The 21806-nt window shown below is 56.4% G+C and overlaps 1 protein-coding gene across 7 annotated transcripts in view; it reads left to right on the top strand.

The window, feature by feature from the left end:
- The window catches only part of ANKS1A (ankyrin repeat and sterile alpha motif domain containing 1A), an 87503-nt gene that overhangs the window by 62222 nt on the left and 3475 nt on the right, over window positions 1-21806 (top strand). For 2 of the 7 annotated variants that reach the window (XM_021377081.1, XM_021377079.1), the window contains 12 exons: window positions 2477-2583; window positions 10967-11065; window positions 11208-11360; window positions 12005-12112; window positions 14157-14321; window positions 14624-14749; window positions 14963-15034; window positions 15431-15517; window positions 15888-16025; window positions 16491-16661; window positions 17102-17200; window positions 17906-18534. In XM_021377081.1, the coding sequence (XP_021232756.1) occupies window positions 2477-2583; window positions 10967-11065; window positions 11208-11360; window positions 12005-12112; window positions 14157-14321; window positions 14624-14749; window positions 14963-15034; window positions 15431-15517; window positions 15888-16025; window positions 16491-16661; window positions 17102-17200; window positions 17906-18025 (1445 nt within the window). In that variant the 3' untranslated portion in view covers window positions 18026-18534. Of the gene's footprint in view, window positions 1-1074; window positions 2584-10966; window positions 11066-11207; window positions 11361-12004; window positions 12113-14156; window positions 14322-14623; window positions 14750-14962; window positions 15035-15430; window positions 15518-15887; window positions 16026-16490; window positions 16662-17101; window positions 17201-17905; window positions 18535-21806 lie in introns of those variants that run through there. The other 5 variants (XM_021377086.1, XM_021377082.1, XM_021377080.1 and 2 more) reach the window with 4 other exon arrangements.

Genomic DNA, 21806 nt, shown 5'->3' with positions numbered 1-21806 from the left:
TTTCTCTTTGCACAGTTAACCCCTCCATTCCCCTCTCCAAACAGCCCCGTTCATTTTCCCTTGATTTGGAGTGGTTTTTAAACCAGGAAGCCTGCATTTGGCGTAACTGCAGATTTTCTCCTTTAAAAGCAGAAATGCGTTTATGAGTGTACAAAAGGTGAAGTAGAGTAAATAATATTTTTTTAAAGCGAATTCAGGTGCTCAGGGGAAGGAGCTGCTGTGGTTTCGTTCCCCCTGCCAATACCCCGACTGCCTCCAGAAATGCTGTACAGGCAGCAGGCAGTTTCCTCACCTCCCTCTCGATAAATTAATGCTCACGCAGCCACAAATCACTTGGAACCGTCAGAGCGGACCTGTAACATCATTTCTTTGAAAACCCGAGCCATGCAGTCCGTCACCGAGCAGACATGGAGAAGTCAGTCATTTCCACTGGAGAGCGATAAAGCTGCCGGCTCCCTCCCCTCTCCTGCGGCTTCTGGATGGAAAAGCTGGGAGGGGTAAGAGGATGGAGAGAAGGGAGGGACAGGCGATGCGAGAGCAGGAGACAGGACCGCGAGCGGAGCGGCGAGCGTGGAGCTGGCTGCCTTCAGACAAAGCCCTGCTGCAGCTCTGCGAGGACGCGCGGTCGCCGGCGAAGGGCCGTGGCTGCCGGGCTGCCTGCGTGCCGCGAGGAACCGCCGGGAGGGGAGGATGGAGAGCCCGGGCGAGCCAGAGCTTGGCACGGCAATTCCAGGTTTAGCTGCTGCCCTTCTGCACAGGCTGCGTTAGGGGAGGGACACGGCAGCCCTTTGTGATCTCCGCGTCTCTCGTGCTGCAGCGTGCACCGGGAGGGCTGGCCGGCTCTCCTGAACCCGGCTCGCCTGGAGCAGCAGGATCCCGTACCCCAAGCAGCTCCAGGCAGCGCCGTGAGCTCCGCGCCGTGCAGCCATTGCAGTGGGCGGGGGTGGAAGGACGGCTCGGAGGGTGCCACGCAGCTGCAGGTGACCTGAAGCTTGAAGCAAGAAAGCAAACTCGGTGTTGGGTGTTTTTTTTTTTTTTTTCTTTTCTTGATCATCTTTTTGTTTTCGTATACCCTTGAAACACGGACGTGCTAAGCAGCCTGAAGAAAATCCTCCTGTCTTGCATAGCAAATGCCCTGGTGAAAAGGAGATCTCTGAACTTTTCTTGTCATCTCTTAAGCTTCTGCAGAGGAGAGTAACAAGTCCCTGGACTCTATTCCTAGGGGTGAGGGAAGCTTGTCTGTACAGCCGCTGCGGGCTGTGAGAAAGATCCTCATTTTACCAAAGGCTGCCAGGAGCTGCTGGGGCACGTCTCGGACTTGAGCTGCTGCAGGAAGAGCAGAGGGTGTGCTCGCACTTGGTCTCTTTTTGTTTGGACGTGGGTTGGAAGCAAGGAGCTGAAATGCCTCGTTCTCCAGAGCTGCTGCCCCTTTGAGCCAGGCTGAGCTGAAGCGCCGCGCTCAGCTGAAGATCATGAAGGAAGGGCAAACACAAGCGTGCACCAAGCAGCTGGCAGCACTGGGTGCACTGGTTCCTCTGTCTCCCTGGCTGCCAGCCCAAGCAGCGGCGTAGTCGTGCTCTGCCAGCCCGGCGCGAGCAGCGTGCCCAGGTGCCACGCATCCGGATAGGCGGTGACATGACAGTGCCGGGACCCTCGGACTCATGCTCGGGGTCGCTCGCTCCTCTGCTTCTCCTAAGGCAGTAACGGAGAGAAAAAGCCCTTACCATGGTTTGCCTCTTTCAGGACTGCTTGGGGAAAAAAAGTATAAGCCCTTCTTATCTTCTGCTGCAGTTTGTGTGCTTTCTTTGTCTTGCATGTCTTCCTGTGGACAGCTGCTCTAGTCTGGCTTCTGCTGCTTTCCCGAACCTCCGCCGTGTGTGTTCTGTGTCTCGGCTGCATGGAGATGCGTTTTCTCTCTAGCTGCTTTGTGCCTGCGACGTGCCCGGCCCTCCCTGCTGGCCCGCAGCGCCCGAAGCCGCGTGGAGCCGAGGAGCCGCGCAGCGCTGAGCGATCCTGAGCCGCCCTCGCAGCTGCGCCCGGCGGGGAGTGCTGGGGCCGAACGTTGGCCGCCCTCCGCCCGCCCCTTCCGATGAACCAAGGAGCGGACCCGCGTCCCCGTGGGGTTGGGCTTTGTGCGTTTGCCTGGCAAGGAACTCGCCCGAGCCCTGCAAGCAGCGCGTGTGATGCCCTGCTCCCAGGACGCTTTGCTCGGGCGCGGGGTTTCTCGCTCTGAGCGCTGACTGGGATACAATTAGAGCCGGAGCCTTTGGAGGCGCTGGAAGCTTGCTGTCCATGCTCTGTGCGCACAGGAGGAATTGTCTGCCAGCCCATTTATTGTACTCTGAGCATAATTTTTTGAGTTTCTTTATGGTAATGACTATGATGTGGCAATGCCATCTGTCTTCCTCAGAGTGCCGCTGCTACCGCCTTAACAGTTTTTCCCTTTTCAAGCGTCTGCCGATTCCTCTCTCGTCAGGTTCACGGATGCTGGAGCAGAGCGTCGGGGAGTGGCTGGAGTCCATCGGCCTGCAGCAGTACGAGAGTAAGCTGCTTTTGAACGGCTTTGATGATGTCCGCTTCCTGGTAAGTGCTGGGGTGGGACCCTCGGGCCCTAGCACGCGGCAGCCGATGTCGGGGTGCTGGGCCGGCCTCGGCTCGGGTCCTGCAGCCCTGCAGGGTGGGCCTGGGGCTGCACGGAAGGTCGGACCGAAGGAGGACGCGGGGTTGTGCTGGTTCCTCCCTCTGCTCCCTCGGTTCGGTTGCTAACAGTTTTGCGCTGATATAAATTTGTGTCTGCCGCCTGAAATCCTTGCTCCGTGATTTGCTTGAGAAGTGGGAACTGAAGTTTGTTCGCGCGCGAAGAAATGAGCGGGTGGGAGGACTCTGGTTGGAGCTGTCCTCGCCCTGAGCAGGGCGCTGAGGAGCTGCACCCAATCGCCTTGGCACTGTTGGCTCTGAAACCGAACGATGGGAGCAGCCTCGTGCTTCACGCCGCGGGGTTTTGTAGTAAGCAGCGTGCCGAAACGGGGCCGCGGTGCTGAGCTGGGGGACCTGGCGTGGGACCATGAGCTGGGAAGGGGGGGACGGCGCCTTCTGTGCGGGTTAAAGAAATGCCTTTGGGTTCTGCAAAAGGAATTGCTAAAGCTGGATGTAAGCCTGTGGACGGGCAACTGGGAGCTGCATTGGGAAGGGAGCGGGGGCATCTCTGGTGCTGTGGGTGCACAGAGAGGCAGCGTCCGGGGGGGGGGCATGTGCCCTGAGCAGCTGTGCTGGGGTAATGGGGCTGTGGGAACGCCAAGGGGAGAGGATGAGGGGATGTGGGGAGCTCCCCCACATTGGAAACCAGCAGCCATTGACTGGTGAAGGCGTGTGGGGCAGCTGGAGAAAGAAGGGAAGGCTTGGGATGCCCTGAGACGGTGCAACAGCTGGAAGTGAAATACTCCATATGGCCCCGTGTCGCTGATGGAACTTTGGCTTTCACCGTGCCAGCAATTAGCTGCTCTCATTGCAGCAATTAGCACCTTTCCCCAGCCAGCGTGCTGATAGCCCTCCGTGCAGAAGTTGAGTAACAAAGGAAAGGAGCTTTGTGTTTGCCCCCGGAGAAGCGGAGCTGGGCTTCAGGAGCAGTTCTTAGTGACTGTGCCCATCTGCAGTGATAGCAGCACTCGGTCACCGAGGATTTCCTCGCTCACACGGAGCTCGGCCCCTGCTCCTTCCTGGGGCTGGGTCGCTCTCCTTTGCTCATTCCTCTCCATTTTCAAAGATCGAACCATTGACCGAGGATTTCCTGCAGGCCCTGGCTGAGTTCCTCTTTGCTGCTTATCCTTTTTACTCTGGCACCCGTGTCAGATCTGCCTCTCACATCCCTTTATCTGAGTCCTAGGAACCCCAGCCCAACGCATGGAAGTTTAATTCTTCAAAATCCCCTCAGCAGTGTTCCTTCCCGTCGGCTTCTGATGCTGCAGGAGTAAAACCTTCAGATACCAGCAGGGAACAAGTCGTCCACTTGTTTTAATGCTGGTTTTGATGCTCTCTGATGAATTATTAAAGCTGCCCAATGCTGTGAGTGCTGAAGGATGCAGCTGCTGGCACCCACCGTGTCAGCTCATCTGTCCCGTTCCTTTTTAACGTCATCATTTCTTTCTTAACTGCCACTTTCGGTCTCTAATGAAGACTATTTCGAACAAAGTGGCATTATTTTCATGGGCTTGGCTTCTGTGAAAGGATCAGCCCCTGTTAGGGCCTGGAAGCACAAAGTTGGTAAGAGACAAACACTGGAGGGTGTGGAAGCTCGCCCTCAGCTTGCAGGGCCTTGCCCACGAGCTGCTGTACGAGCTCAGTGCTTCCCCTGGCAGCGAGCCTCGAGTTCTGCTGCAGTTTGGGGCTGCTTTGGTGACAGCAATGGCTGCGGCCAGGACTGACTCCTCACACATGCAGCCCTCTGCCCGCGCTGTTTGTCTGTGGAAGCTGGGATGAATACCAGCATTACTTGCAATACCCGTTGGTTCTGAGCGGTGTCAGTCTGCTCTTGTTAGGAATAGTCCCACTTTCGGAACTTGCAGAAACTGTGAGTGCATGTGAGTTGGTTAGCAGGCAGGAGCAAGCCAGCACCACCAGGGTAAGGAGGATGGGAGCACGGGTGCTAATGCATCAATGCAAGGAATGCATCCTGCCCGGCCACCTGCGTGCTGCAGGATCTGCAGGTGGGCTGGGTTAGCAGCACTGCCCTCGTGCTGTGCTGTGTTCCACTCCTAAGGCAGAGTTTGCCAGTCAAAAACTCTTGTTAAGTCTGCAAAACAGAACAGGGTGCTGCAGCGTTTGCTATGGGCACACGAGAGCATCTCGGCGACGCCGGCTGGATTCAGCCAAACGCAGAAACTCGAAGGGTTGTGAGTGGCTCAGGGTGAACAATCCTGATGGGCACTGACTGCAATTGGAGTGGATATCGCTGCCACAAGGCAGCGGGATTACGGAGACATCAGTTTGATGTGGTGTGAGAGCATCCTTGCCGACGTGCGTGCTTCTGAGAGGGACCTGAAGAGACATTTGTTGCAGACAGAATGTGATCTTTCTTCTCGACAGAGGGAAGAAATGGGCTGGATTGAAGTCACTTCATTTTCTAAAAGGCAAGAGTTCTTCCAGACGGTATCGTCTACAGACTGGAACTCTTCTGCTCCTGCAGGGGCTCTGTTGTGGTGTTCATGTGCAGCAGCTCCTTCCTCTCGTCCCCTCCATCGCTGCTGAGTGACCTTTGCTGCCAGCGCTGCTGCTCGGGGCGGTCCGGCCGTGACACCAAACTTCTGCTTTCGTTTGGAGAGCGGCCTGCTCGGCCAGCTGGAGATTTACAGCAAGAAAATGGAGGTGGTGCTTCAAATTATTCTCTGATTTGCAGCTTGCCGAAGCCCTCCTTAGAGGGGAAGGGGGGAAGCTGCCGGCTGCGTGTTGCTGGCAATGGCTGTGTTGTCCTTCCCAAAATACAGCCCTGCGAGTAGAACCGAGTCCTCAGCAGAAGCGTGTGCCAAGGGCCAGGGGTGGTGATGGAGCCAGGGTGCCCCAAGCCCCGGAGGGAGAGCTCCGTCCTCGCGTGGAGGAGCGCAGCCCCCCGCTGCCAGCAGCGCTTCCAGGGGCCCGCTGCCTCATCCCCCGCTGGAGGAGCAAACAGAAGGTCAGATGGCAAAGCCGCGGCAGCGAGCGAGCGGTGTCATCCGGAAAAACGGGCTATAAATCGATTTAATTGTCCTTGACTGGTAATGAACCGGAGGGGGGGGTGGCTGGAAGAGTGGGGGAAATGTCAGTGGAGCGTGAACCAAGAGGGCTCCCACATGCTGTGAGCAGCAGGAGCCCGCAGCAGGGCAGGGCCCCCGGGACCGGTGCGGGGCTGCGGGGTGCACGGAGCTTCCCAGTTCCCTGCTGGGACGGCTCCGTGCAGGCACTGCCCGCGCGGTGGCTGCAGAAACAGGGGGGGAAATGCTGCTCCCCGCGGTGCCGGCGATCCCGTGCATCCCGCAGATCCGATGCCTGGAGGAGCCTTCCCCTTCCCTGGGAGGCCGAGTGCTCAGTCCCGTGTTGGCTCCGTAGCTGAACTTCTTCTTCAGTCCGAAGGTTTTTTCATTCACAGAGGAGCAGGTAAAAGAACGTCAACCACTTCTCGTGGCTTGTTTTGATTGTTCAAGCCCGGATTCCCACGGAGCGTGCGGAAAGCGGCTCATGCTGATTCAATCAGACAGCATCAGAAACAGAAATCTGTTCTTGCGCAGTGCCCCGGGCTCCTCTGCTTTTCTTTTTTTTTTTTTTTTTTTTGTTGTTGTTTTTTTTTTTTTTTTTTGGTATTTATTTTTTTTCATAATTGGGGAGAAGTGGTCAAATTATGGCAGCGCTGGGAGAATGGGGTATTTTTACGGCTTAGGGGGCTCCCAAGCCCCGTTAGATGGCATTGTCTCCTGCTTATCACTGCCACCAATATGCTGGAAATGCATTGCAGTGCTGCGCCCCGGGCTGAGCGTGCTGCCCTGGATGAACGCCCCTAGGAGCAGAACGGGAGCCTTGTGCAGGGGTTTCTGCCACGGGCTCAAGTGGGAATCGGTTCATTCCATGAAGTGGTTTCTCCCCAGCGTGTCTCAGCTGCTGCCTGGGTGGCTGTGAGGGCCGTGCTTGGTCTTTGGGATGGTTTTTCAGTTTATCTCTGGAAAGTGCAGACATATTCACTCTGTGGCTGAACTCCCTGGTGGTTCCGGGGGGGTTTTGGGGAGCAAAGCGGGTGAAGCAGGGCCGGCAGTTTAGAGAATGCTTACATGTGATTCATTAGTAGCTCCGGGCCCAATAAACATTTAAAAAGCCATTAAAGTAGCGGTTAATTTTTTTTTCCCCTCTCAATAAAATTGCTCGGACTTGACAACCGTGACCGATTCCCTCCGCTGCCGCTGTCGCTTTGCCAGTGTGCGCGTGGAGGGGGGAGAAATTAAGCAAAAATGCAGTGGCTGTGCACTAATGGAGGATTCATTGCAGGAGCCCTTTCCGCAGTTGTTGCTTTGGGAAGTGCTGGGGCCTCGCTGGCGTGTCCTTAGCAAACCGAGTGCTTCTCATCCCCTCGTTTCCACTGACCTCCCTCAAACTGCAGCCACCAGTAAGGGCAGGGCAGACCCCATGGGGCCGGTGGCAGACACGTGTTCCTGTGGCCAAGTGCCGCTGTTGCACCCTTGGCTGTGAGCTGGGGCTGGGAGGTGCTGGTTTTGGGCTCAGGAGCGATGTAGGGCCGTGGAGCGGGGCTGGCTGACCCCGGGGCTGGAGGTGCTGGGCTCTCGCTGGGCAGTTCTGGGTCCCTTGGCCATGGTGCTTTGGGACCCTTGGCACTGATGCTCGGTGCTGATGCTGTGGGGTCCTGGGTGAAAAGCCCTACGGTGCAAACCGTGCACTTGTGTAGATGGAATGCAAGCTTGCTCCTAGGATGGGTTCGGCTATTAGCAGCATGAGCTGCTCTTGCCCTGTCCAACAAGATGTGAGAGCAGAGTGGTTTGCTCTGCGTGCAGCTCTGCTCAGCTCCTGGAGCCCTGAAGGGGCTCAGCCCAAACCTGCACCTCCCAAACACCGCCAGGAGGGAGGGCACTTGGTGCCAGCCACCACGGGCTTTGTGGGCAGCTCACTGCCAGCTGCAGTGCATTGTCAGCTCCCAGGAACACCCTCATAGCTCAGTTTTGCTGCCTTCCCTCACCCTCACTGCCCTTATATTTAACCCAGCAAGGAGAGCTCGGTGTGCGGGGTCGAGTCTCTGCGTGTTATCCCTGTTCAGGCTGAGTCTACAACACCATCTCCCACACCCAGGCTCACGTAAAGCAAAAGCAATGGCAGCAAAATCCTTGACAAGATACAAGCTGCCTTGAATTTATTGAGAAGGGGGAAAAAAAGAGAGCTTTGTGTGCGTTAATCTAAGAAAAATGGATGCTTTGGCTCGTCCAGCTGAAGGCACTCTGCTATGGATGTTTGCTAAAGCCTTCGTAGTCTGGAAAAGCTGTGTTTGGGTTTTGCATCTGTTGCTTTTAATAGCAAACACGTTCTGGTCCCAGTCTTCGCCGCAGTCCGTCGCCTGTCTGGAATACGTGGGTTGGTAACAAGGCAGCGCTTCTACGGTCGGTTGGGATTCATTGTGCTGCGCTGCTGGCTGGGGAGGACTGCGCGTCCTATATGGAACTTTCTTTGCCTTGGGCCCTTCCTTAGCTGGAACGAGAGAATGGACTGCAGCCAGGCTCTGGGTAAGAAGCAGCATCTGAAAATTGGGTAGTTAAGCTCCTGCAGAGTGCCCTGCTGGAGCAGAGATGCTGGCAGATTTCAGAGGTTCTGATTTTGGCACGCTCTGCTTTAGGGTCACCTAGCCCGCACTGCGCCGTGCGGCGTAACCCCTCTGACTGAGCTTTTTTCCTTTAATGAGGAACCTGGAGTCTTGCAGGCTGCTTAATTACAGCGCAGGATGCGAAGCGCCGTGTTCTGGAGCAGACCCCTGCTCCAATAGCTGGCTTTCTGCAGGCTCTGGGCAGGCAGGTGGGCACTGATGGATGGGGCCAGGCTGGATGGGCAGCCTGCTCTGGGGGGACACCCAGCCCACGGCTGGGGGCTGGAGGGGCTGTAACATCCCTTCCAACCCAACTGTTCCATGATTCTATGATCTTTAAGGACTGTTCCAACCCAACCATCCCATGGTTCTATAATCTTTAAGGTCCGTCCCAACCCAACCATTCTGTGATAACCTGGCGCCCAGACTGAGGATGGCACAGCGCTGTGTCCCATCCCGCCTCTTCCAGGGTGGAGCTGGGAGTAACAGAGAGGAGTGGGATGGAGAGGAGCGCAGGCAGAGCCCTGGCCCTGTGCACCCCGCGCTGCGCTCAGCCTGCAGCCTGCACAAGGTACAGCACTTGTCACAATGAATACGGTCTCAGCTCCATCTTCAGAAAGTTTTCATGATTCCAATTGGCATTTCTGAGCCAGGGAGGATCGGGCTAGCAGCAGAGAAGTCCTCGCAGGTCTCCTCCTCCTCTGCTGCAGGCGTTTGTCCTTGGAGGACCCAGACCTGGGTTCGGGGGGGCCAGGACCACGGTGCTGGGGAGGTGATGTCTGACTTGGGCACGGGGACCTTTGGCTGCTGGTAAAAACCAACCCACGACAAAAACCACCCTGTTTTGCGATCTCGTTTCTAAAATCCTCCTAACCCAGCAGTCCCTCTGCAATTTGTGGCTGAAACCCCGCTGCTCAGGGGGCTCCTGGTGCTGCAGGTGAGCCCCAGAGCATGGCACTGACCCCAGCCCTGGCTGGGAGGCAGGTGGCAGCGGGAGCACCGCGCTGAGGACCTCGGCTTTGTCTGCAGGGCGTGTTAAATGCACGCAGCCTGAGAACAAAGCTCAGCTGCTCTGCTGGCAAAGGTTAAAAGATCCTCGGCGTGTTTGCATTTAATTGTCTATTTTAGTGGCAGATTATTATTTTTTTTTTCATTGGAGATGAAATCCGGATGGGTTTAAAGGATGCTCCTCCGAGCAGAGCTCATGCACAATGGGCTGTAATGATGTATTCAGAGCTGCTATGCTTTGTCTATCCTTGTTAAGTACCCAGAGAATACAGACTGGCACTGAGAGAATTTAATGTGACACATAAAAATAAGGAGCGTTAGAGGAAGCCGTGATTCTGAGTGTTTAACTAGCTTGTAGCCTCGCTGCATGGCAAATGGTTTTCCTCAAAGATGTAAAAGGTGGGAGAACGCCTTTACCTCGCCCTGGGCACTAGAAAGGGGCAACCTGGAGAGGGCACGGGGCACGCTGGCACACAAGGGCGAATGGAGGCAGCATCGTGCCCGCTCGCTTCCATGGGGCTGGTGGCTACCACGGGTTTGCAGCACTCTGCTGCTCCCCGGCCACCCGCTGGTTTAATTTGCCACTGTCATTTGCTAAATAATTGTTTCTCTGCAATCTGGCCTCTGAGGGCAGCACCATTGCTTCGGGCAGCTCTTAGCACAGCGTTAATTCTATGGTTCCCCCAGCACTTATCTCAGCGGAGCAGCGGCTCTATGGGGGCAGAGCACTGATGCTGCACTTAAAGCGGGTGGTCCTGAGCGAGGTGGACGTGCTGAGCTACTGCAGGCAGTGCAGCGTGGGGAGGAATTCCAAACACTTGCTGCCCTTTGAAGAGGATAGCTACAAGTCCTACTCAGTCCCTTCCTGGAGCTCTGGCCGCTCTGTGTGCCCTTGCAGCAACCTCGTGCCCGACAGCCAATGTTAACGAGGTTCATCTTATAAAACCAAAATGTGGAGCAGCAGAGCGCTGTCAGCTCAGCCCTTCTCCTGCTCCTCTCCTGGGAGCAGAGGGAGGCAGTGCTGGGGGGGTCCGGGTGTGCCCCGCTGCGGTGCTGAGCTCGCTGGCTGCAGCGCTGCCATGAGATCGGCCGAGAGCCGTGGGGAGCTGAGCCCAGCCCAGGTACGGTGGTGGGATGGGGGGTGTGAGATGGGCTGCAGCAATGGGCAGTGTTTCTGGGGGTGGGCTGCCCCCTGAAGCGGGAGAAGGAGGAGAAATGTGACCTTCACGTGCTCTCCTGGATAGAAATTGCGTTTTCTCAGCGGCCCAGGAGGGAGGATACACGGAGCCCAGCGCCCCATATAGGCTCGGTGCATGGAGCAGGGCTGGGCATTACTCCGGCAGCTGGGGAAAGGTGTTGTTGGCTGTGCTTCAAGCACTGGTGATGGGGAGGCCGGCTTAATGGTGGCCTGAGACCCACTGGCTGGATGAGAGTGCTGTGCTGGGGGATGGCTGTGCTCTGCCTCACCGTGTGTTGGTACCACAGCTCCGTTGTGCCCCAGGTTGGTCCGTGGGCTGAGCTCCATCAGCGAGAGCCTCCTCCTCCCGGGCAGCCCCGGGGCTGCAGGGGTTCTGAGGGGCGGCTGCTGCCCTGCGCGTGGGCTCTGCTCCCATGTGCACCTTCCTGTCCTTGCAGGGCTGTAATGTCATGGAGGACCAGGACCTTCGGGACATTGGGATCGGAGACCCGCAGCACCGCCGGAAGCTCCTGCAAGCAGCTCGCTCGCTGCCAAAGGTGAGCGGGGCCGGGGCGCTGCCCAGCGTGGCTGTGAGACAGAGGAAGCAAGAGATTGAGCCTGGCGTTAATTGCAGACGCTGTATGCTTTGGGATCCCTGCCCCAGAGGCTTTAACCCCTTTCTGCTTTGTGCTGTTGTAGCTGAAGCCCCTGGGCTGCGATGGGAACAGCCAGCCATCCGTCCCCGCCTGGCTCGACTCGCTGGGGCTGCAGGATTACATCCAGTCCTTCCTCTCGAGCGGCTACAGCTCTATTGACACTGTGAAAAACCTCTGGGAGCTTGAAATAGTCAATGTGAGTGTTGCCTGCCTGTCCCCACAGCGCCGGGGTCCTGCCCGCAATCCCTGCAGGGAGCAGTGCTAAATGCAGACAGACTGCTGGAAAGGGGAAGCTTCGCTTTGTGCAGAGAGCAGAGAAGCTGTCCCTGGTGGCCCCTCGTGTCCAGAGATCGGCCACGGAGCTGTGAGGGGTCTGGAGCACAGTGGGGTTTTATGGGGAGCAGCTGAGGGAGCTGGGATGGCTCAGACTGGAGAAGAGGAGGTCGGGGGTGACCCTATGTCCAGAAAGGAGGTGGCAGTGAGGTGGAGATCGGCCTCTGCTCCCAGCTAACAGCGATGGGACAGGAGGTGATGGCACCAGGGGAGGGGGCAGGCTGGGTATGAGGAAAGATCTCTTTGAAAGAGCGGTGCTGCAGGGGCACTGGCTGCTGGGGAGCAGTGGGGCTCCATCCCTGGAGGGGTTTGGGAAATGTGGGGATGTGGCACTGAGGGACGTGGTTAGCGGGCATGGGTTGGGGTTGGACTTGGTGACCTCAGAGGTCTTTTCCAGCCTTAATGACCCCATGATGCCCTGGGAACTGCAGGCCCTGTGTTCCACAAACCACTGTGCATCTCCCCTGCGCTGGCACAAGTTCTCCAGCGTTGTCTCCTGTCCCACAGGTGCTGAAGGTGAACCTGCTGGGCCATCGGAAGAGGATCATCGCCTCGCTGGCCGACCGGCCCTACGAGGAGCCCCCGGCGAAGCCACCACGCTTCTCCCAGCTGAGAGTGAGTCCCTGCAGCGTCCCTGCTGCCCGCGGTGTCAGTGCAGAGTGCTCAGTGGTAGCTGCATTCTGCCCCAGGTTGCCTTCACGTCCACCCCTTTCATTCAAAGAACGAATTCCAGCTCTGCCGGGTACACTCTTCTCCTGGTTAACAGCTGACACCTCTGAGGGACCCAGAGCCCTGCAGAGCGTGCGTACCGATGGCTTTAGGGTGTGTGTCTGGCGGGGAGTGGGGCACAGTCAGCATTACTGTGCTTCTTTTGTGCCCAGGAAATTCTGCCTAGCAAAATCAATAAGAAAGATAAAAACCCTACCATGTCGATATTTAAGTTGAAAGTCCTTTGAAAGTAGGTGTCGGGAGTAATGAGTGTAGAGAGTGATCTTTGAAAATGGTATTGCTTTAAAAAAAAAAAAAAGTGAGAAAAAAGCTTGTTCCCTATTAGAACAAATGGCTTTGACCTGGAAGTTTGGGTCGCTGCTGGCTCTCAGATACTTGCTGGCCTGGGAGGAGAGTGCTGGAAGTGCTGAGGCTGTTGCACATCTGGTGCACGGAGGAGGAATTGTTCTGCAGTTCCCATGGACGCACCTTGGCTGCTGCTGGCAGAGATGCAGAGCTCAGTGCTCCCACTGTGAACACAGTGGAGCAGAACTCAGGCAGTCTGCTGCCTGCCTGGCTCTGGCTTGGCCAGCACTGACCTTGTGTCTGCTTCCTCCTCGTCTCTGCTGGTTTACATCGTGAGCACCCACATCAGAGAAACCTCACGGTTGCAGGAAAAGTCCACTCATCTCCGTGCAGCCACAACTCCGGAGCTCTTGGGCAGAGATGCAACAAATTACAGCACTGCTGAGCTCTGGCTGAGCCATGCAGCAGCAAACATTGCCCTTCACCAGGACCGATGTGCTCCAGCCAAAGCAGTCGATGAGTTTTGGGGCAGGGGGAGCCATAGGATGCCAGACCCTGGTGCTGGGGTTGGCTGAGAGGGGAGCGCTCAGAATCACTGTTGTTCCTATAAAGCTGCCATCTAGGAGCAAAAAGTGAGGATTCATGCTGCTGCTGCTGCACACAGAGCCTGGGGGCCAGGAGGGTACAAGCCTGCAGCTTCACCCCACCGCTCTGACCACAAGAGCACAGATGGGAGGGAGGCAGCTCCTCCCAAACATCCTCTTGAGATGATGGGACTGAAGGGAAAGCGGTAGTGGGGAGAGGAGTGCTTTGTGCAGCCTCAGCTGATTGATATGCTGGCTTGGAGGGGGGGGGGGCTGGAAAAGAGAATGGGCCATTTGCAGCACTTCCTGGTGCTGCAGCTGGTGCGTTCCAGCGCCCGGCTCTGACTGGGGAGCGGAAGGACGTCAATGGCAAATTAAGCAAGTCCGCTGAATAGGGCTAATGCGCGCTGCAGCTGCGAGCTCCGCGTGCTGCCTGCTTGGCACGTCCAGGCAGTGAGCGTTGCCTGCGGGAGGAGCCCGGCTGTCAGGCATCTGGGCTGAGCTCTCGCCGGGCAGCCGCGTCCTCAGCTCCAGGAGGGGCGGCTCAGAGCGCTGCGCTCAATGCGTTGGAGCCCATTGCACTCAGAACGCCCTGCGTGCCTGCTGCCCTCCTCAGACAGGGCAGGGCAAGGCAGACACCTGCCCAAAACGGTCCTGGAGCAAAGCAGGGACATTGAGTGGGAAATAACTAAGGTGAGTGAAGGCGGTGAGCCTGAAGGCTGCAGGGCAGGAGCTGACCCCAGTAGCCCAGCTCGTTGTACCCTTTGTGTTGGGCGCTGGGAGGAGCAGCCCACAGTGCCAGCTCCTGGTGTTCCTAGGGAGAAGTAATCCCAGCTGGAAACCAAGGCACGGGTTTGTGTTTGGGGCCACTCCTTCCTCACATCTTATGTGACTGCTCTGGCAGCAGCAGCTGCTCCAGCATCAGCTCTGCATCCTGTGTCCAGTGCCGGAGGGCGGCAGCAGCCTCTGAGCGGGGCTGGCAGAGCCAGAGGAGGAGTGCAGCATGGGCAGGGCTGTGGCACCGGCTAACTGGGATGGTTCTTGGTGTCTGCCTGTTCCAGTGCCAGGACTTGATGTCCCAGACGTCGTCGCCCCTGAGCCAGAACGACTCCTGCACGGGCAGATCCGCCGATCTCCTGCTGCCTGCTGGGGACACCGGGAAGAGGCAACACGAGCGCGGCAGCGAGCTGGCGGCGTACTCCAAAGTTGAGCGCTACAAAGCACAGGTCAGTGGGTGCTGCTGTGCATCCTGTGGGCCCCTCTGCACTACTCAGTGCAGGCACCCCCTAACTGAGAAGTGAGGATGAGGCTTCGAGAACAGGGAGCTGATGCCAGCAGGTTGCTTGTGCCCAGCTCACCTTGAAAATGGTGACTTGCACATCCATGGGCAGTGCCACCTCCTCCCAGCCTCTGTGAGGTCTGCCCATGGCCAACCTGTTGCATCACCCCACAGAGCCCTGCTAAGATCCATGCTGTGCCCTGGTGTGGACCCGCTGTGGCTTCACACCCACATTCCTTCCCCTTCCAGGAGGACCGTCGGGAGTCCAAGTTGACCCTGCGCCCTCCCAGCCTGGCTGCCCCCTACGCTCCAGTCCAAAACTGGCAGCACCAGCCAGAGAAGCTCATCTTCGAGTCCTGTGGGTACGAGGCCAATGTAAGTGGCTTTTGGCTTCTGCAGGTGGGGAGGGGGAGGAGGAGCAGGCTCCGGGCGTTGCACGTGCAGGTGTCACAGTCCTCCCTGCTCCTTGGGTGGCTTGTCCTTCTGCAGCCACAGCTGCTGGGTTGTGGTGCTGCTTTGGGGTTGGAAAGTTTCAAGCCTGAAGCCTTCGGGATGTCTGAGTGCTAACACATCCCCTCTTCCAAACAGTACCTGGGCTCCATGCTGATCAAGGATCTCCGAGGTACAGAGTCGACGCAGGATGCCTGTGCCAAGATGAGGGTACGGAGCCCATGGGACAGTCACAGCTGTGGTGGGTGACGTGGGGACGGAACAGGGGATGCTGGTGTAGCCGCAGTTCCCCACACCCTGCAGACAGGGCAGCGCGGGGAGTGCTATTGCTAGTGAGCTGATCCCTGTCCAGCACTTTTCCCTATAGTTTGAATGTCTGCGCAGTGGGAAAACTGGTGGTTTCACTGGGATAAAAACTTAAACTTCAGGTCCCCATCCCTTTCTGTCTGCTTCCTCTAGAAGCAGGTTTTCTTCCTCCTGGTCCAAGCCCCCAAAAGCCTGACATTACAGGGCCTGAGGGTCTTTCCTGGCCCCATCAGGACTGGGGGTGGTGAGGAAAGGAGCACTGATTCACAGCTGTTCACCTGAATGTTCTTGCTTCTAAAGAAATCCACAGAGCATATGAAGAAGATCCCGACCATAATACTGTCCATCACGTACAAGGGAGTGAAGTTCATTGATGCCTCTAACAAGGTGAGCTCAAAGTGCCTCAAAGCAGGTGTCTGGAGGGATATGGCTTGCAGTGCCACCTGCCCAAGGGGCTGCTGGTCACATCTGGTGGCTCCAGAAGCCATGGCTGGGTCCTGTGTAGCTGCTGGGAGCCATGGGGGAGCACCGGGGTGGTGATGGTTATCTGAATGGTGTAGGTTTGGCACGTGGGCTGCTTGTGTTGCCATTCATTCCTACCATGGGACAGAGCTAGGGCTGGTCTGGCTGGGAGAAACCCCTCCTGCCAGTCTCTGTTGTGCTCCCTGTCCCCAGCGTCACTTTGCACCACCGTTGTTTTCTGAGCATACTTATTGTCCCCAGAAGGGTGATGGGTATTTGTGGTTGTCTCCTACAGAATGTCATTGCTGAGCATGAGATCCGAAACATCTCCTGCGCTGCCCAGGACCCTGAGGATCTCTGCACGTTCGCCTACATCACCAAGGACCTGCAGACCAGCCACCACTACTGCCACGTCTTCAGCACTGTGGATGTGGTGAGTTGAGGGGGCTGGGGCTGCAGTGAGAGGTCTTGTCTATTTCTGCCCTAAAAGATTACTTTAGGAGTCTTGGCTCAAAATGCATTTACTTTGCAGCTCTGTTGACAAAGAGAATATTTGTCTGGCTTCATTGCTGCAATTTCCAGTGCTGAATAAACCAGGGCAGGAGATTTTCCCTCTTGGGGAATATTCTGTGAACAAAACCCTAATACGCTCTCAATTATGAGCAGTGTAATAGGCTGGTTTAGCAGCCTTTTAATTCACCGAGAGTGTGACAGCATTGCTTGCTTTTATTCCTGGGCAGAATCAGCTTTGCAAAACGTTCGGGCTCTTTCTCTTTACAATGCCAAACGGGTTGGAGCAGCCCATAGGTGGTGCCGGCTGCTGAGCGTGTGGGCTCTGTGCGATGCGAGGCAGCTCCCGTGCACTGACAGCTCTGTGTTCCCTGCATTCTCTCCGAAGAATCTGACCTATGAGATCATCCTCACCCTGGGGCAGGCGTTTGAGGTCGCCTACCAGCTGGCCCTCCAAGCTCAGAGAGCGAAGCCTCTGGGTGCTGCAGCGGGAGAAACCATTGAAACGAAATCTTCCAAACCGGTGCCTAAACCGCGAGCTGGCATGAGGAAATCCGCAGTACGTACAACGCGAGCCGGGTGCTGCGAGCTGGGGTTTCTCCTGGGCATGATATGCTTAAAGCTTCCCCTTCGTGGTGCAGAAGTCCCCATGCTCACGGGGTGCCTGTAGCGTCAGGCACCGCTGGTGCTGCAGTGCCCGTGGCTCTGTTTGCTGGCGGGCTTGCTGCATGCCGGGGCTTCCCCTGTGGGGTAGGGGCAGGCAGAGGTGGATGTAGCCTGAGTGGGTGGGGGGTTGGGTGCCCTGCTGGATCCAGCTCTGCCTCCACGTGCAAACTGCAGAGCCGCCAGTGGGTAACCTGCAGTTTGCAGCGTGGTAGTGCCCCCGTAGCCAAACTGAGCCTAGCTTGGAGCTGCTGAGGAGCAGGGACCTGCTGCATAAGCCATTGCTTTCCTTTAATGTCTCCTTTTGTCTGTGTTCTGCTTGCTCCCCCCGCTCAGGTGCCGCTCCCTCCTGACACCCGCTGTTGTTACTGTCACACCTGTACAACACACCGCCCCTCCTACCTGCCGCTGCAGTCTGTTAGTCCTGGAGCTAAGGTCTTTACCCTTCTTCCTGCCATCTTCCATCACCAACCAACCTGGGCTGCTGCCCTAGCTGCCACCGCTCTCCATGCCTCCCACCATGGCCCCATGTCCTCGCTGCTGCCTCCCCCCAGCTCATCCCAGGGCTCAAATTAACCCTGGGGACGCACTGCTCCTGGCTGCTGTTAATGTAGAGTGGCAGCTCCCAGCTAACTGCACTGCTCTTCCAAGTGTTGTTAACCTTCCCTTGGCATCCTGATTGAGGAGGACAGGATGAAAAAGCCTTGCTTGGTCAGAGAGAGCAAATCACATGGGAGCTCACCTGCCAGGAGCTGGCTCCCCCTCTTTCCCTCTGTTTTATTTTTGTAGTGCCATCTCTGTAGTGCTGAATTTTTCATGCTTGTTTGTGAAATGAGGTGAAGTTGTCGCTAACGGTAATAGGGGCTTGCAGGCCTGGCTCAGGAAGTCATCCCAGCCTGCTGGGCTGAGAGCTATGTTCGTAGAAATGTTTGAGCTGTGAAGGACTCAAACGCCTCTGCAGTGAGAGCTGCAGCCCTGCACACGTGCATGGTTTGGGTGACACGTAGAGTTTGATTCCGCACGCCATGGGGACGGGCATTAGCAGCCTCTCTGTGCTCTGAATTCCCATTTGCTCTTCCCCAACCTCGGGCTCCTGCAGGCACGTGTCAGCTAATGCGCTCTTCTCTCCTTCGTTTCCAGCTGGAGCCCCCTGAAGTGGACCAAGATTCCCAGTCTCATGCCAGTGTCTCGTGGGTCGTGGACCCCAAACAGGACTCCAAGCGGACCCTCAGCACTAAGTATGAGACCACTATCTTCTAAAGCAAACCAACCCCGTGTCCACCTATAGTCTAACCGTGCCTTTGCGATCTGATCTGTCTGCTGTTCTAAACTCCCTCTTCCTCCAGCTGCTCGCACTGAGCCCCGCGTAGGCACTACGTCAAAGGCAGCAGCACTTAAGAGACTGTAGACTTAAACGGCTTTTGTACCTGATCACTACTGAACACTGTGAATTCTCCTTACTCGGAAACAAGGGTAACACGCTGTTAGATCCCCGTGAGGTGGGAGGTGCAGAGGGGTGCAGGCTGGGGGCATCCGAGACGCAGAGCCAGGAAGCCGCCCGCTGTTTTCACGTCTTTCCCCTCGCTCTGGCACTGTGACTCCCTGGGGTGACGTGGCACTCCCCCAGGCCTTTTTTTCTATTTCACCTTCTTATCCTTGGACTGATGGAGACCTCTCGTCTCTGAGGTGCACGCACTCCCTCCTTCTAGCTCCTCTACTTCCCGACTGAGCCACGGCTGCACACTGTTCCAGTGAACTCACCCCTCTCCTTACTGTCACTCGAAATCGACACTAACCACTGTGATGCTGTCTGCAAATAACACCTTCACTAGATTTCCTCACGGGGACCCTGCCCACAGCCTCTCTCCTGGAAGCGTGGAGCAGAACAGCTGCTCTGCTGGGGGCAGGGCGTTGGGCTGGGTACCATTGTTCCCACTGTGAGCTCAGGCCATTCTTGAGGACGCCAGTGACCCTCGGGGGCTTTATGCCTGCATGCATTTCAGTCCCTTGTAGGGTGTACCCCCATAGTCCTACAGTCCTTCTGTTCGTGCTCACCAGACCACTGTGAGCTGTGGGTGTAGTTCTCACTTTGTAGATTGTAAAGAGGTTAAGCACTGAAAGGCACATGCTGCCAGCCCGTGCTGGGAAGGAGCGGTGGTTGAGCCATGCTGTTAGGGGGTAGAGCAGGCGGAGCTCTGCTGCGCTCAGTGCGTTTCCTGCAGCTTTACATTTTTGCCAGAGGGAGAGATGTGATTGAAATCAGTCTGCTGCTGACCAAAGCCTATTTTCAGTCTACGAAACGTTGCATGATGAGGGCTATAGGGATCTTGAAACATCTGTCGCCTTTCATCTGTGAGAGCAAGGATTTTGGTTAGAAATGGCCCCATGTCAGTGGAGACTTCAGCCTTCTCTGGCTCTTTCCCAAGTGCACATGTTTTTCCTCTGGGAGAACGTCCTTGTTTCTGTGTATCTCGGTAGAAGCCACTTTTAATTCCAGGATATGGCTGGAAATGGTTTGCATGGGATGCAGGGCACTTGGCACAGTCAGAGCAGAGCTGGGCAGCTCTGGGAATGCTGTGCAGTGGCCCTCATCACATGACTGCCCACACAGGCTGTCCCTGGGTCTGTTCCCACTTCCTTCTCTTGCATTTGCAAGGCTCAGAGATGAAGCAGAGGAGAAGGAGGGGGGTGGTTCAATAGCTGCCAGCACTGGAAAGCAGGGCTCCAGCCCAGTACTGTTTCTTCCCAGCTTGCTGTGTGTCCCAACAATGGAGCCGCTCTTTGCCTCGGTTTCCCTGTTTTCAGGATGGGGACGCACATACCTACCTACCTCTCAGGGGGTGAGCTCTGTCCCCAGAGCTGCTTGAGGGCCCTTTAGTGAAAGGCATTGCAACTTCCACACAGTGGCAGCAAACCCATTACAGTCAGCTTCACTCTTCAACAGACAGAGTATGGAGCTCTCAGTCCCAGAGCAAAGCTCTCTCAGACCCCAGCTCCTCGTGGGCAGCGGCTGTCAAACCGTTCCCAGGGAGGAGCTGAGCAGATGGGGCAGCATGAAGGGCTGTAGCTCACTGCTGTGCCTCACCGCGGGCTTTGCATCTCTGCCACATCCTCTGCAGCCCAGGCTTGGTGAGCTGGGGGTGACAGTGAGTGTATGTTAGAGACAAGAAGATAAGGGGACAGCACTTCTCACTCAGCTGTGAGGCATGTCTGCATGGGCACTGTGGGTGTATGCGGGGAGATGGTGCACTCAGGGCTCCGGTAACGCTCTGTTTGCAAAATAGTTTTCAGATTTCACCCCAAGTCATAGAATCATAGAATGGCCTGGGTTGAAAAGGATCTCAAAGATCATCGAGTTTCAACCCCCCCTGCTGAGTGCAGGGTCGCCAACCACTAGACCAGGCTGCCCAGAGCCACGTCCAGCCTGGCCTTGAATGCCTCCAGGGATGGGGCATCCACAACCTCCTTGGGCAACCTGTTCCAGTGCATCACCACCCTCTGTGTGAAAAACTTCCTCCTAATATCTAACCTGCATCTCCCCTGTCTCGGTTTGAAACCATTCCCCCTTGTCCTATCGCTGTCCACCCTTGTGAACAATCATTCCCCCTCCTGTTTATACGCTCCCTTCAAGTATTGGAAGGCCACAATGAGGTCTCCCCGGAGCCTTCTCTTCTCCAAGCTAAACAAGCCCAGTTCCCTCAACCTTTCCTCATAGGAGAGGTGCTCCAGCCTCTGATCATGTTGGTCGCCCTCCTCTGAACTCTTTCCAAGAGCTCCACATCTTTCTTGTGCTGGGTCCCCAGGCCTGGACACAGTACTGCAGATGGGGCCTCACAAGAGCCGAGTAGAGGGGGACCACCACCTCCCTCTCCCTGCTGACCACTCCTCTTTTAATCCAGCCCAGAACACAGTTGGCCCTCCAGGCTGCCAGCGCACACTGCTGGCTCATGTCCAGCTTCTCGTCCACCAGGACCCCCAAGTCCCTCTCTGCAGGGCTGCTCTCGAGGAGTTCTTCCCCCAGTCTGTATCAATAACTGGGATTGCCCCAGCCCAAGTGCAGCACCCTGCATTTGGCCTTGTTAAACCTCATTAGGTTCTCATGGGCCCACTTCTCCAGCCTGTCCAGGTCCCTCTGGATGGCTTCCCTTCCCTCCAGTGGATCGACTGCACCACTCAGCTTGGTGTCATCTGCAAACTTGCTGAGGGTGCACTCGATTCCATCGTCTATGTCATTGATAAAGATGTTGAAGAGCACTGGTCCCAAGACCGAGCCTTGGGGGACACCACTTGTGACCGGCCTCTGCCCTGACATAGAACCATGGATCAGAACCCTTTGGCTGCAACCAGCCAACCAGTTCTTAATCCATCGAACTGGTTCATCCATCCTTCAAATCCATACCTCTCCAATTTGGAGAGAAGGATGTGGTGAGGGACCCTTTCAAAGGCTTTGGAGAAGTCCAGGTAGATGACATCTGTCACCCTTCTCCCATCCACCGATGCCGTCACTCCACCATAGAAGGCCACCACATTGGTCAGGCAAGGTCTGCCCTTGGTGAAGCCAAGGTGATCCCTTCATGATCACCAGTTGCCATCAGAAGTGAACAGTCAGAACAGCAACCGTGAGTTGTTGACACCTGTTACTTAGGGGCTAGAACAAGCGTGCCCAAGTTCCTCCAGGGCCTTTGGGCTCCTGTTCCCCAGCCTTGTGGTGAAATCAGATGATTCAGCATCTTTATTGAGCTCTTCCTCAGGAATGGGTTTGATCTTTCAAATCCTTCATGGCTTATTGGCATTGAGTGGCAAACTGACTTCAAAACAAGGGCCAAGCTGGTAGGAATCCAAGTGGGAGGACTCGAGGGATTGCCTTAAAGCAAGGGAAGCAAAGCCCAGCCATGTACATGCAATTCACGTGTCAGGAAGCCCTTAACACAGAGCTGATGGTCACACTGCCATGCCCAGAATGCTGCAGTGTCTGCAGTGCTCCAGGTTTGGGTTGGATGCTCAGCGTCTTTCCAAGCTGTAAGAGTGCCCTGAGGGGTTT

Source organism: Numida meleagris, chromosome 25 (genome assembly GCF_002078875.1).
Source record: "Numida meleagris isolate 19003 breed g44 Domestic line chromosome 25, NumMel1.0, whole genome shotgun sequence".
Taxonomy (NCBI): domain Eukaryota; kingdom Metazoa; phylum Chordata; class Aves; order Galliformes; family Numididae; genus Numida; species Numida meleagris.
Note: the sequence above shows the minus strand (reverse complement) of the source record. Positions and strands in the feature narration are given on the sequence as shown.